The sequence below is a fragment of the Rhinatrema bivittatum genome, chromosome 1 (genome assembly GCF_901001135.1).
Source record: "Rhinatrema bivittatum chromosome 1, aRhiBiv1.1, whole genome shotgun sequence".
NCBI classification, from domain to species: domain Eukaryota; kingdom Metazoa; phylum Chordata; class Amphibia; order Gymnophiona; family Rhinatrematidae; genus Rhinatrema; species Rhinatrema bivittatum.
In genome coordinates, this window is record NC_042615.1 from 271467045 (window position 1) to 271482330 (window position 15286).

General features: G+C 45.5%; 1 protein-coding gene across 1 annotated transcript in view; it reads right to left on the reverse strand.

Annotated features, from left to right (window-relative positions):
• Window positions 1-679: 679 nt before the first annotated feature.
• PRADC1 (protease associated domain containing 1) overlaps window positions 680-15286 on the reverse strand; it is a 38380-nt gene continuing 23773 nt past the window's right edge. The window contains exons 4-6 of the mRNA XM_029594650.1: window positions 13867-13976; window positions 9366-9533; window positions 680-1264 (exon numbers count right to left, since the gene is read on the reverse strand). Coding sequence (XP_029450510.1) covers window positions 1144-1264; window positions 9366-9533; window positions 13867-13976 — 399 coding nt within the window. The 3' untranslated portion in view covers window positions 680-1143. The remainder of the gene's footprint in view (window positions 1265-9365; window positions 9534-13866; window positions 13977-15286) is intronic.

Consider the following 15286-nt stretch of genomic DNA (forward strand, 5'->3'; position numbering starts at 1 on the left):
AACAACCCCCTGGGAGGATAGGGAAAATACTTTCCTCTGCAGAAGAATTGTCTTTTTTTTTTAAACTTGCTTGATTCAGAACTTATAGCTAGTTTACTTTTAGATAATTTTAAGGGATAGCCTACACCCCAGAAACAGGGCAAGACTGCAGGGTTTGCTAAGACCTCCATCTGCTGGAGACAGAGAAATACTGAAGGGATGCAGGAGGCACACCAGGTTAAGTGAGAGTGTCTTTCAAGTTTTTTCTCTGTCTCCATCTGTCTCCAGCTGCTGGAAGGGAGGCATAACCCATGGTCTGGACTGATCCAGGTATGTTCAGGGAACATGTACGTTTTTTGTATTTCCTTTGCTGTCATTGTCAAATGCTTTAGCCTTGTATTTCTTTCTCTAAAGATAGTGGGTCAGACAGACATAATCTCTGTATATTGCTGTGTGTGTGCACTGTCAGTGTTACAGAAACATAATTCATCACAAAGCCAACTGAAGACTAATTTCCCTGTTATGCATGTAGCATTACCTAGTTTAAAACAAATGTATTACTAAGTCAGATAAAAACTGACTTAGTAATACCAATGGATGGTATTACTAAGTCAGTTGCATTACTGAATGCAAGTTTTACTTCTTAGAATCCTGGAAAATAAAGACCAGAAAATAAGACAGCAACCAAAACACAAACCCATAAAACAAGGAGGAAAGTTTGTATTATTATTACAAATCTTCAATATTTAGCAATGATGAGAAAAGAAACAAAAAGTTACAAACTAGATGGCAAGACTTTTGATAAAATACTTACAAAAAATATATATTATTAACACAAGATTGCACAATTGCTCTTGAACTCCTAGACCTAGGTAGCACATTCCACAAACCACAGCTGAGATATGTTGAAAACTCCCTTCCCTTGTTATCAAGGGATTAAGAAATAGATACTTGTATAGGATGGTTGGAAGCATAGGACATCTCAGACAGTTGGGCACAATACTTAAGCAAAACAGGGAGCATCAGTAGGTTCAGACAACAAGAAGTGCTGAGGGTATGGAACCAGTCTTTATATAATACTTGTACCAAAAGTTTTTGGGATCTCTCAAAAAAAGGTCTCTGTCAGAGGTCTGTTAAAACTCCACCCCCACTCATTTTGCTTTATTACCAAAAGGTCCATGGTGGCTGCATCATTTCATACATTGGCATACTGGTAACATTGACAGGAATAGAGATCACGGCCCATGGTAAGCCATGCTGCTCTAGAGAGCGACGGATCATGTACCTAGAAGGCAAAACAAATTATTATTTTTATATGGTGCATTACATCTAACAAAGACACTTTCTAGAAGATTTATTAACAATGTATTTACTGCACAAACCAAGATCAAGGAGCTAGGCATAGATTTAAGTATGTACACAAAATTGGACTAGGGCAGGGATAGCCAACCTGTGGCTTGGGAGCCACATGTAGCTCTTGTGTGCAAAATATGGCTCTTGCCCTCCTGGCCACATGGCAACTGAGTAGCACTGCAGAGAATAGGAGTGGAGGGGCTACAGCAGGAAGGACACACAAAAGAACAGAGCAAAGAGCCATTCTGCTCTAGCCCCCCTCCTGATCTCACAGTGCTGCTGATTGCTGCAGAGACAGAAGGGGAGGCTGGAGCAAGGATACCTGCTAATTTTTGTTCCTGTAGTACCACGGATCAGTCCAGACTCCTGCATTTTGCTTCCTTTCCTGCAGATGGAGACAACGAGTTTTGCTGGCACCGCCTAGTAACGTAGTGTGCCACCTGCAGCTCCTCATTATTAATAGATACCCAAGCAGAATTTAAAAATTCAAAACTTTCAACAAAACTATCATGAATGAGCAGAGGAAAGAGTAAAAATTGTTCAAACAGATTTAAAGAGAAATCTATGCTATTCTTCAGAAGATTTCCAATATTACGGAAAACAAACAGATCGAGCGGACTCTCCACAATGCTCTCCCCTTTCCCGGGCAGGATTCTGGACTGATCCATGGTACTACAGGAATGAAAGTTAGCAGGTAAGAACCAAACTTTCCTTTCCCTGTATGTAACCAGATCAGTCCATCCTCCTGGGATGTACCAAAGCTTCCCTAACCGGGGTGGGACTGCGAGAGTCCCACTCTAAGAACACTTTCACCGAAGCTACAGACTTCAGAGGTTTGGACATCCAACCGACAGTGTCTGGCAAACATGTGCAATGATTTCCAAGGGGCTGCCCTACAAATCTCCTGAGAAGACAACCACTGACATTCCGCCCAGGATGTCACCTGTGAACGAGTAGAATAAGCCCTTAACCCCTCTGGGACAGGACTACCACCCAATATATACGTGGAACTGATCGCTTCTTTTAACCAACGCGCAATGGTGGCCTTTGAAGCTTGCTGACCCTTTTTAGCCCCACTCCATAGGACAAAAAGGTGATCCGAGAGTCTGAAGCTGTTAATGACCTCCAGATAGCGCAATAAAGTTCTCCTGATATCCAGCCATCATAATTTCTTAACATGAGGAGAATCAGTCTCCAAACTCAAAAAGGCCGGAAGTTCCACTGACTGACTCTCATGAAACGCCAAAATGACTTTAGGTAAGAAGGAGGGAACCGTCCGCAAAGAAACTCCGAAGTCCGAAAACTGAAGAAAGTGTTCCCTAACAAGACAGGACTTGAAGTTCAGGCACTCGCCTAGCCGATCAACTAGCTACCAGAAAAACAACCTTCAAAGTGAGAACTTTTATGGTAGCCCTTTTAAGGGGGTTCATAAGGAACTGCACACAAGCTCTTAAGCACGAGATTGAGGCTCCAAGAAGGACAAATCTGTCGAGTAGGGGGCCGCAAGTGTTTCGCTCCTCGGAGGAAATGCATGACGTTTGGATGTGCAGTCAAGGATGCCCCTTCGATCTTGCCTAATAAACATCCTAAGGCAGACACCTGCACCCTCAGGGAATTGAATGACAGTCCTTGTGATAGACTCTTTTGTATAAAGGCTAACATCTGTGGCACTGAAGCTCTCCTATGTGAAACATCCCACTCTGCAAACCAAGACTCAAAGACCCTCCATACCTGGACATATGCCAGGGATGTAGAGGTCTTTCAAGCTAGATAATAGAAGGACTAGGGGGCACTTCATGAAGTTGGCAAGTAGTACATTTAAAATTAATTGGAGAACATTTTCTTCACTCAATGCACAATTAATCTCTAGAATTTGTTGCCAGAGGATGTGGGTAGTGCAGTTAATGTAACTAGGTTTAAAAAGGTTTGAATAAGTTCTTGGAGAAGTTCATTAACTGCTATTAATCAGGTTGATATAGGGATTAGCTGTTGCTATTACTGGTGTTAGTAGCATGGGTTCTAATGTTTGGGTACTTGCCAGGTACTTGTAGCCTGGATTCGCCACTGTTAGAAACAGGATACTGGGCTTGATGGACCCTTGGTCTGACCCAGTATGGCAATTTCTTATGTTCTTAGCAATAACATCCTCTGGATACCATCTCTTCCTCAATTGCCTCCTTTCAAAAGCCAAGCAGTTAGATAAAAGCAATCCGGCTGATCAAAAAAGATAGGGACTTGCTGTAGGAGATTTTGCAGATGGCGCAGCCTCAGGGGACAGCCTACTGCAAGACTGACTAGATCCGCAAACCAAGTCGATGAGACCACACCAGAGCCACAAGAATCACTGTTCCTGGGTGGATCTCTATTCTTCTGAGAACCTTGCCCACTAGAGGCCAGGATGGCAATACGTAAATCAGCACTTTGTGAGGCCAGGGCAGGATTAGAGTATCCACTCCTTCTGCCCCAAAGTTCCTTCTGCGACTGAAGAAGTGGGGTCCTTTGGCATTCTTGTGGGTTGCCATGAGATCCAAGTGAGATTTGCCCCACTTGTTTGAGATGAGGGTCATCGCTTTGTCCGATAGTTCCCATTCTCCGGGGTCCAACTGCTGGCGGCTCAGGAAATCCGCCTGTACATTGCTCGAGCCAGCTATATGCGGCGCCACTAAGCGGGTGAGGTTCTGCTCCGCCCATGACATCAGCATCTCCACCTCCCTGGCCACGCCTGACTTTTGGTGCCCCCTTGGCGACTGATGTAAGCTACTCTTATTGCATTGTCAGAGAGAACTCAAACCGCTCAATGTCACAAGAGTGGGAGGAAGGCCTGAAGAGCTAACCATACCAGGGGCGGATTGGCCGATCGGGGGATTGGGCATCCCCTGGTGGACCAGTTGCTCTGGTCATGTGGTCTGCCGAGTGCGGCCGCAACAGAGCCGCGCTCGGCAGACCACGGGGTATCTCCTGGGACGGCCTGGGCGGAAACTCCCCGGGCCGATCTTTACCCGGAATCCGCCACTGAACCATACCGCCCTAGTTTCCAAAAGATTGATTGAACACAATGCTTCCTCCATCGACCATTGGCCTTGCACTGCTTGGGACTGACACATGGCTCCCCAGCCAGAGAGGCTGGCGTCGGTAGTGACTACCACTCACTGCGGTATCTCGAGATCCACTCCTTGCATCAAATTGTCCTGTGTAAGCCACCATGATAGACTGGACCTGGCAGACTCAATAAGTGGCAGAGGGAGATGAAACCTCAGACTTCGGGTCCCACTGAGAGAGTAGTGCCCTCTGAAGAGGTCTCATATGAGCAAATGCCCAAGGAACCAATTCCAAGGTTGAGGCCATGGAGCCCAGGATCTGTAAATAATCCCAGACCCTGGGGACCCTAACCTCCAGGAGATTCCAGATCTGTGACTGCAATTTGCAGATGCACTCCTCCATGAGGAAGACTTTTCCTAGACGGGTGAGCAAAGGCCCACGGCACCAGCTCCAAGGTGGAAGTCATGGAACAGAGGACCTGTAACACATCCCAAGCTCCTGGGATTCAGAACTGCACCAATCACTGAATTTGAGATTGTAGCTTGCGTACTCTCTCGTTCATCAGAAAGACTCTGCCTTTGCTGGTGTCGAAAACGCTCCCAGATACTCCAGAGTTTGTGACGGAACTAGGTGACTCTTGGCCAAATTCACCACCCAGCCCAACGACTGCAAGGTCTGAAGTACCGTTTGCACTGCTGTATGGCAACTGGCCTCCAACTTTGCCTGAATGAGCCAATCGTCCAGATAAGGATGGACGAGGACACCCTGCCGTCGTAATGCCGCCGCAACGACCTCCATAATCTTGGTAAAGATACGAGGCGCCGTGGCCAATCCGAATGGGAGCACCTGAAACTGGAAGTGCTGCCCCAAGACCATAAACCTCAGGGAGTGTTGATGGTGCCGGGAAACTGGAATGTGAAGATACGCTTCCGTCAGATCTAATGAAGCCAGGAACTCCTGAGTGTGTACCGCCGCTATCACAGAGCGTAACGTTTCTATCTGAAAACGGGGAACCTTCAACGCCACGTTCACTCGTTTCAAATAGAGTATGGGGCAAAAAGCTCCCTCCTTCTTCGGAACCACAAAGTAAAATCGAATATCGCCCTGTTCAAAGTTCCTCCGGAGGCACCGGAACCACGGCCCCCACGAGTTGCAACCTGTGCAAAGTCTCCTGCACCGCCCTGCGCTTCTGCAGCGAGCCGCAGGGGGAGATTAGAAACAGGTTGTGGACGGGCCAAGCAAATTCTAAAGCGTAACCGTCCCTTATCACACCGAGTACCCACTGATCCTGTGTGACCTTGGCCCACTCCCCGTAAAACCATGCCAGCCGACTTCCTAAAAAAGGAATGGCAGAGTGGGCCAGCCTCCTTTCATTGAGCTGATTTGGGCCTGGAGGCACCGGTATTGCTGGAGGGCCTGAAGGGTCTACGGCCACCTCGAAAGGACTGCCCCCAGGACTGACCTCTAGGTGAAAAAGACCTCTGTGCCGCCGCTGCGGGGCACGGTTGACGAAACTTGCGATTGTCCCAAAAACGTGGCTGAGTGGGAAAACTCTGCCTACTCCGAGGTCTGTCTTCTGGCAAACGAGGCACCTTAGTGTCTCCTAATTGCTTCACAATCTGATCTAATTCCTTCCCAAATAGGAGACGACCCTTAAATGGTAAAGACGCCAGCTGAGTCTTAGATGAAACAGCTTTGGACCAGTTACGAAGCCAGAGCAGGTGCCTTGCTGACACTGCAGCCTCCATAATACGGGAGGACGTCCGAACCGCATCGTATAATGCATCTGCTACAAACGCAATCACCGCTTCCAACCGGTCTGCCTGAGCTGCTTGCAAACCCGCAGGCATCTGCTCCTCCTAGGTACTCTGTACCCAGTGAAAGCATGCCCTCTGCATGAGGCTGGAACAAATAGCCGCATGGAGACTCAAAGCCGAAACCTCAAAAATCCTTTTGAGATGAATTTCCAGCTTGCGATCCTGGACATCCTTCAGAGGTGCCGCTCCCACAACCGGGATGGTCATCTTCTTTGTGACGGCGGAGACCGTGGCATCCACCTTAGGGAGGGCAAACAACTCCAGGGTCTGTTCCGGCAAGGCATAAAGCTTGGCCATAGCCCTACCGATTTTCAGACCCGCGTCTGGATTATTCCACTCCTGCTCAACAGTCTTAGCGGATTCATGGTACGGGAACCCAGAGGAGGGACGCTGCGTGCCCTGCAAAACTGGATCCACACCGTTGTCGCGAGAGTCATCAGGCGGAGACTGGAGACTCAGCTCCTCCAGAATCAGAGGAATGAGCAGCGCCAGTTCTTCTCTGTGGAACAACCGCAGGATCTTGTGGTCATCCCCCCCCTCTGCCGCAGGCCCAGGGTCCAGATCGTCACTGTGGTTGGGGTCCACCATGTCAGGGTCCGCCAACCGAATACCGGCAAGCTTCCCTGGGCTGGCGGGATCCTCATGTGGCGCCGCCGTGGGCATGCTTGACACTGTAGAGGGTGCAGTGCCTACCTGTGACGCCACATGCGTGCCCTGACCTGCGCCAGAGTCAGGCAGCGACCCGTCCTGGGACAAACCAGGCTCCAGGAGCAAAGGGAGGGTGTTGCCCCCTCCGCCAGGCACAAACCCCTCATGCTGTGCCAAAAACGCCTTGTGCATAAGCAGCACAAATTCAGGCGAAAAAGGAGCCAGAGCCCGCCCACTGTCAGCAGTTGGCAAAGAGAGGCCCCCCCCTCCCCGGGTCCTACCAAGGCCCCCTGTCCCTCAAGAGGACCTGGGAGCACCGGGGAAAGAACCAGAGAAAGATCCTGTCCAGGCTCTAAAAACATGGGCCTGACTGCCGGGGGATCCAAGTTGGCCGCCGTTACAGCGGTTACTGCATCGGGATGCCTCATGTGGACAGAAATACTTGGAGCTGCAGGGGAAGGAGAAGAAACACCTCTCCGCCACTTGGCAGGCCCAAGGAGCTCCGAGGGACCCTTCCCCCCTGAAATGCAGACTGCACACAAACCACAGCGATTCAGACGCGCAGGAGTCGATCCACATGAGCGACAAGCCACCCCCCCCTCACCATCGCGTCGCTGGCGGCCCAACAAAAAAGCAAGTGAAAAAATTAGAAAAAAAATTGTAAACACTGATGAAAACCCGCCAAAACTGCGCTGGGAAGGGGGGGGGGGGGGGGGGGGGAGGAGAAGACAGCCGACCCAAGCTGTCTTCCCTACTACCTTTCTTTTTTTTTTTTTAAACTTTACTGCTCTAAAAGCAGCCTCACTGAAAAGTTCCTCCTCCTAGTACTAAAGAGAGCTGTCCAGCTCAATTCAGCAAGATAATTAAAACAAGAGAGGAACGTGAGGAAAACCAATTAGGGAGCCAACACGCGAAAGGGAGGGATCTGGACCACCGGATGTGCACCTCACGGTTACTTGGGCATAAAAAAAGGTCACTGACCCCCAGCCCCCCCCTGCCTCAACCAAACAGGATAGGGGTTCCTCACGAGCAACCCCGACCCCTGGGAGGAAGGCTTAACCTAGAATCCAAAAAAAAAAAAAATACTGGACTAAAACTGCAGGTTTAAGCATCAGTCACCCACTGCTGGAGACAGAGAAATACTGAGGAACTGCAGGTGGCATCAGGATCAGTTTTACTTTCTCTGTCTCCGCCTGCTGACACGGATGAATAAACCCAGGAGTCTGGACTGATCCGGTACGTACAGGGAACTTAAATTTATTCTTGTAGGGATTAATTACAATCTGCACTTGAATAACGATGAACATCTTGGAACAAAGCTTATAGGGCTTTTCATAACATCTTGTTTAATGAGTCATTTCTGTGCAATTGTCCAAAGGCCAAAATGAGACACACAAAGTGGAAGTGATAAACCAACTACACTGGAAGTTAAGAGGAATAAAGATGATAGTGGCCTTTCTAAGCTTTCCACTAGGACTTTCACCAGGGAATGAGTGCAAATAGGATCAAAGCAATTGTTCTTCTGTGCAAAGGAAGGCCCTTATGAGATTAGCAACCAATGTAATCCGATTTTTCCTTTGCTTTAAACAAACACCATTACAAAAATGCAGGCAGGAAGAAGAGAGGAGCTCAGCTGATGGATGTACAGCTGAACCAACAAAAATAAAACAGACAAGACACGTATACCTCAAAAACTATGTAAATGGGCTGAATGCCTACACTGGTAAAAATGTCTATTTTCCCCCTCTAATGAATCAATACATTTGAAAGATAAAGGGCACTTACAGCAGAATGCCCTAATGCAGTATTTACTATTCAACTTTGTTCCAACCAGCAGTGCAAGTGGGATGGCTCCATAATGGCCATTTCTTACAGACGAATACAAGTGATGTAGGTTATAGGTGGTAGCTGGATCCACTGATGGAATTATTCTGAACTCTTGGCTGTATTTAAACGCTTTATAATCTCCACCCCATAACACTCAATTTATTCAGCTCCTAAATATAGCCTTCTACAGAAAATACAAGCGCTAATTTATCAAGAGTTATTTCCTATTCTGTGCCAATGGGAAAAACTTTTGTTAATTCAGATCTATTGTACATCAACACAGTGATCAACTAACTACATTAATACATGGAACATGTTTGTTCCTGTTCAGTGTTTTTATTTTTTTTTAATTCCCCTTTTAAAGTGATCTGGAACTTTTATTTTTACTGCTTTTAAGATTTTAAGACTTCACATTTTATGCCACTGGAAAAGAGCAGAACAATCGTCACTGCAGTAAAAGAGTCCTAGTGCCCATTGAGTCATCTATTCACCGTATTACAAAATAATGGATGATGGCCCAAAATCTTGTGAAGTCTCACTGGTGTCACAGTGACCTGGATGTGAGTCAAGTTATAGAATATTCTAGAAGTCATGGATATCATGGCAAGCCATGTATCCAGCCAAAATGGTCTTCAGTGGTTTTGATCTTGTGATTAAATCACAAAAACAAAATTCCATGTGAATAAAATCTAAAGTTTATACCCATCTCTGCCCAAGAGAAAGAGGGCTGGAATCTCTGCTGTTCTTCTTGTGTCGTCCTGGATCATTTCCACATAGGAGCTGTCGTTATCATATGCACTGTCAGCAATTATCACTGCCCGTCCTCCATGCTCCTGGATGATGCGGGTTTTGGACAGAAAAGAGCAACCCCTAGGATCAGCAACCAAAAAAAGGAACAGTGATGAGGGGAGAAGAGAGAGAAAGCAAGCAAAATGTTCTTGTTCACTAATTCACTATTCCTCATTTAATTTGTATTCTAATATGAAAAGAGACTGTTTCTTAAGAGGAGGCTCACTTTCCACATCTATTCACACCCTAAAATTGCTACCATTTTCAGATGCCAGCACAAATAAAAATTGAAATGCTTGGTTTCCCTGTGCCTCCCTCCCCCAATACTAAGACACATATGCCCAATCTTAGCTTCTCTTCCGTGATCCTTTAAGCTGGCAGCATGATTGTCTAAGACTTACTCTCACTATCTCAGAGTTCTTAGTGCATCAGAATGGAATCCCTAAGACAGGGGATCTAGAGCAGGCCAAGACATTTGTTTCTTTACATAAGAAAAGCAAGAATTTTAAATTAAATTTCTGTACAACAGAGGTATCCAGAAATTACAGCAACCTTAATTCTGCATTTTAAGAGCTAAATTAAGAGGCCTTCCTTTTTAGACAAAAACCTCCTCGCCTGTCATTTTTCTGCTTTTTGGACAGGTGCAGTCACTTTGGATGGCTCTTTATTGTGCTCATTGCTATGTCAAGAGAGAAAGGAGAAGTCCAGCCTTTGTTATGGCATTTGATATCTGGGCTGTTTTGTTGCTCAGTACAATTTACAGACATATGGAAATATATTTTTACAGTTCATAATCGTATTAAAACAGCAGAATCTAAAGTACAGTGAAATTATTTCTTACCTGATAATTTCCTTTCCTTGAAGTAGGGCAAGCCAGTCCACAGCAGTGAATTGTGCACTCCAACCAGCAGGTGGAGACAGAGAACAATGACTCACTGATGTCCCTCTCATATACCTCATCACAGACATCAGCCAGCCAGTATTTTTCTTCAAAAGCCAACTGTGGACACTCAACCACCTATACATTATTGCATCCTACCAATAATCACTATTCAAAATAAAAATTAAATAATGCAAAATTTATTTTTTTTTAAACATAATGGAAACACTGGACTCAGCTCCGCCAACAATAGTCTCATAGGAAAACTGTAAAACAAATATTGTAGTACAAAACTCACCAGATACAGTGCAAGTCCATGCACATCTGAGTTCCTCGGTTTACAATATGTTCCTTAATAAAGATCTCACACAACAGAAGAAAGTCAACTGCCTCATGGCAGCCCAGGGCAGGATGGTGGATTCGCTTGCCCTACTTAGAGGAAAGGAAATTATCAGGTAAGAAGAATTTAACCTCCCTCTTCATCTGGGCAAGCCAGTCCCCTCCAGTGGGATGTACCAAAGCTACTCCCCAGAAGGGTGGGAGGCTGCCTGAGGCCCAAGCAGCACTGCCCTGGCAAAGGCTGAATCCTCCCATGCATCCAAATGTAACAGATAGTATCTGGCAAAAGTATGCAAGGAAAACCATGTTGCTGCTCTACAGATCTCTACTGGAGAAAGAAAATACAATTCTTTTTTTTTTAATTTGTAGTTTTTATTGCTGACATACATAGAATACAAAAACAGCAACAGTCATCAAATAGTGTCAGACAAAAAACAGCTAATGAAGAAAATGCAATTCTGCCCAGGAAACCACCTGCGCCCGGGTCGAATGTGTTCTTATCTGCTTCGGAAGAGGTTTCCTGGCATCAAAACAGGCCGCTGTCACCACTTCCTTAATCCACCGAGCCACTGTGGCAAGAGAGGCCGCATCCCCCTTCTTTACTCCTTGGTGAAGGAGAAAGAGCCAATCCATTTTACAAAATACATTAGTAACCTCCAGATAACTCAATAAATGCCAGCACACAACCAATAACCACAATTTCCTGAATTCCTGTCCATCCAAATCCCACCTTCGGAAGAAAGGCAGGTACTGTCCTCAACTGTATCCTATCTGGCATAATAACTAAAAAGGGTTCTCTACACGACAAGGCTCGCAACTCTGAAATCTGCCTTGCCGAACAAATAGCGACCAGAAACACAGTCTTCAGGGTCAACCACCACAAAGAAATACCCTGCAGAGGACGAAAGGTCAGATCCGCCAAAATGGAGAACCATATTCAAATCCCACAAAGGCACTTGGAAATGCAAGGGGAGTCTAAGGTGCTTCACATCCCTTAGAAATCTAAACACATCTGGATGTGAAGAGAGGGGCCTCCCCTGTATGTGTCCCCAATAACACGCTATGGCAGCCACTTACATCTTGAGCATGTTCAAGGCTAAACCTTTACTCAGACCTTTCTGTAAAATCTCCAAGATCAAAGGAATAGACGCTGAAGCAGGAAGACAAGAGTGGTCCTGACACCAATATTCAAATTCCTGCCAGACCCAGATATTGGCCAAAGAGGTGGAAAATGTTCATGCTTGCAAGAAGTTTTTCCACCACGGGACCAGAATATCCCCAGTTCAACAATTGAGCCCTCTCAAGGGCCAAACCATAAGACAAAACCCGATCCGGACTCTTGTGAAATACCAGATCCTGCCACAGAAGCCCCATGAGCAGAGGGAGCTGCCACGGATCCTCCGCCAGCAACAACTATTACTCTGGCCCCTGCTCGCAATGTGGCCTGACGTGGCCTCTTAATTCTGCCCCTCCTCAGTGCATGATCATTGCTGCTGCAGGCTCTTTTTTTTTTTTTAAACTTTGTCATGCTGAAATTGGGTAAAATCTGCAGCATAACAACAGAGAAACCAGGGCAGGGAGCAGGTAGAGGAGAAGAGGACACAACAGAAGGAGAAGAGACAAATTAATAGGGCTGAGCCCAAGGCTCCCTTTCCCTACCGGCACTCTCCCTACAGGCATTCTCCCTCTGTCAGGAGGAGGGGTAGGACACCCGCCTTCACCTCATGCCCGTTCTATACTGCCAGACACTCAACCGAGGGAGGGAGCAAAAGCTATTACCACAGGAGGTCAGAACAGCCTGTTCAATCCTGGCAGGCCGAAGTCCACAAGCAAGGTTGCATGTCCACCACCTACTAGAGATGGAGAAATACTGGCTGGCTGATGTCTGTGATGAGCTATATGAGAGGGACATCAGCGAGTCACTGTTCTCCATCTCCACCTGCTGGTTAGAGTGCACAACCCACTGATGTGAGCTGGCTGGCCCGGATGAAGAGGAAATACACATAGCAAGAGTGAGAAAAAATAATTTCTCTCTAAAAACGACCACTCAAACCAAAACATCTATAAACTGCTCACCAATATACTCTCTCACAGCATTAGTTTGACCCACCAAAAAAACTTTCATGGGTCAAAATTCATGCCAGCAAAGAGGAAAACTGGGCAATACAAAATCTCAATGTAGGTTTAACCTCTAAAGAGTTTCCCATCAGTAGTTTAAAAGTTCTCACAAATAAAAAATTTGTTTAACACACACTAAAGAAAAACAATAATCCCAAGTCTGGGAATTATTTGTTCCACACAAATAATCCCAAGAGGCTTGCAAACATTTCCATTTGAGAATGCAACAGAACTTGAGAAAGGACACGCTACATTAATCCCTGTGCCTAAAGTCTGACACTGTACAAAGTCATTTTCACTATTACAACATTCAATTTTTGCTTTTGGTAATCTTCCTGAATTGTCTGTGGGCCAACCACCCATTTGGTAACTGAAGGGGTTTTCTGGCATACAAAATGCCAGGAGAATTTGTGGAGGAAATACTGATAGGAGAAAAAAAATTATTTTTGTTCGAAGCTAATGATTACATACACCAAATCTAGGATTTCTTATTCTTGTGTTTTATGGATTACTTATTGGTGTTTGTTTTACATATTTGTTTTATGTTTTTAGTAATGTTCTGTTCTGTGGGTTTTTCCTGAAATAGCAGAATATAAATTTTATAAATTAAATAAAAAAAAACTTAAAAGGCAATTCAGCACATGGCTAATACTAGTTAAGAATGGAATACAAAAAGTTTGCTGCTAGTGGACCGCTGCCGAATTAAGGTAGTGCTGAAAGCTTCTCCTCTCTCTTTGGACAGCAAAGTAAAGCACTGCTAGTGACACTTCATAATAAAAAAAAAAAAGAGTCTGCATGCTATTCTTGGTTATATTCATGAACAGGACAAACTAGGCAGTACCTGAAGGTTCACAAACCTTTCAGTCTGATCCTTAAGGATGTATTTTGTTAATCTGTAAACATACTATTACCCACCATAAAAAGAAGGAATTGCTATATTGCTCATTTTACTTCTGGCTATGATGATAATTAGTACTGAATTACTGACCAGAATGAGACTAAACAGTTATTTATAAACAAAATAATAAATGGAGCTGGATTCCTTCCTATTCTTGTTTAAACACCTCTTGGGCTTACCCACGCTCCACCAAAGCAATCTGATCCTGAATGAAGACTCCATTACTTAGCTCTTCACATGCCTCAGGGGGGTCTGCAGGGACCAAGTGTATCTGATCATATCTAGTGTTCTGAAAAAAATGCAACAGAACATTCTATGAGGTCAAGGCAGGGTAACTGATACTAGAGAGCAAATACGTTGAATTTCAATGTGTAGAACATATCAGACTGCTTTACATCCCAATTCTTATGTACAGTTGTCATCTTGTGCAGTGTAATTGCAATAACCAGTTCTGCTAATGCATCAGAAGGACAAACGTTTTGTTTTGCCCCTTAGCACCTACCAGGATCAACCCAACTCCACAAAGCCTCTATCCTACCAATCCTATAGGGCTAGGCAATGCTAGTCAGTAGAGTGGAAAACTGTTCAGGGAAGTGCTGTGGAGATTGTGATTCAGAGGCTAGATACATTGAGTAAAGGAAAATTAGTTCTTACCTGATAATTTTTGTACCTGTAGTACCATGGATCAGTCCAGACTCCTGAATTTTGTCTCCCCTCCAGCAGATGGAGACAGAGAAGTTTTTACAAACTCTGCCCACAGTCCTTCAGTATTTCTCATTAACAAAGCAGAATGGATCAAAACCCATCTAATAACATATAATAACTTTAAACTCTAAACTGTCTCACGAGACCCCCAAACACCCACCGGTAAGGGTCTACCACGCAGCAAGTAAGCTGAGCTTATAGCCTCCTTCAGCCAGCAGGCTATCGTGGTTTTTGAAGCCATATTACCTCTCTTTGGACCACTCCACAGCACAGAGATGGTCTTGCAAAACGAAATTAGTTTGTGACCTCCAGGTATCTCAGTAAGGGCTCTACGAACATCCAACTACTGCAAGTCTCTTGCGAAGGAATCCAAACGATCCAAATCCAGAAAGGATGGGAGCTCTACTGACTGATTCAAGTGAAAGGAAGAGATTACCTTTGGAAGAAAAGATGGGACCGTTCTTAAGGAAATTCCCGACTCCGAAATCCGCAGGAAAAGCTCCCTGCAAGACAACGCCTGAAGCTCCAACATTCTTCGAGCCGAGGAAATAGCTACCAGAAATATCACCTTCAAAGTGAGATCTTTCAATGTTGCCCTCTTCAAAGGCTCAAAAGGCGGAGCATACAGAGCCATGAGGACTAAATTCAGATTCCACAAAGGACAAGGATGTCAGATCGGAGGCCGCAAGTGCTTCGCCCCCCAAAGGAAACAAGCCACATCCGGATGCGCCGCTAATGCCACTCCTTGAATGGTACCCCGTAAACAACCAAGAGCTGCCACCTGCACCTTTAGAGAACTACACGACAAGCCTTTTGCTAGACCAGACTGCAGAAAACCAAAAATGTCAGACAGCGACGCCCGAATTGGGACCATCTCACATTCTACACACCAGG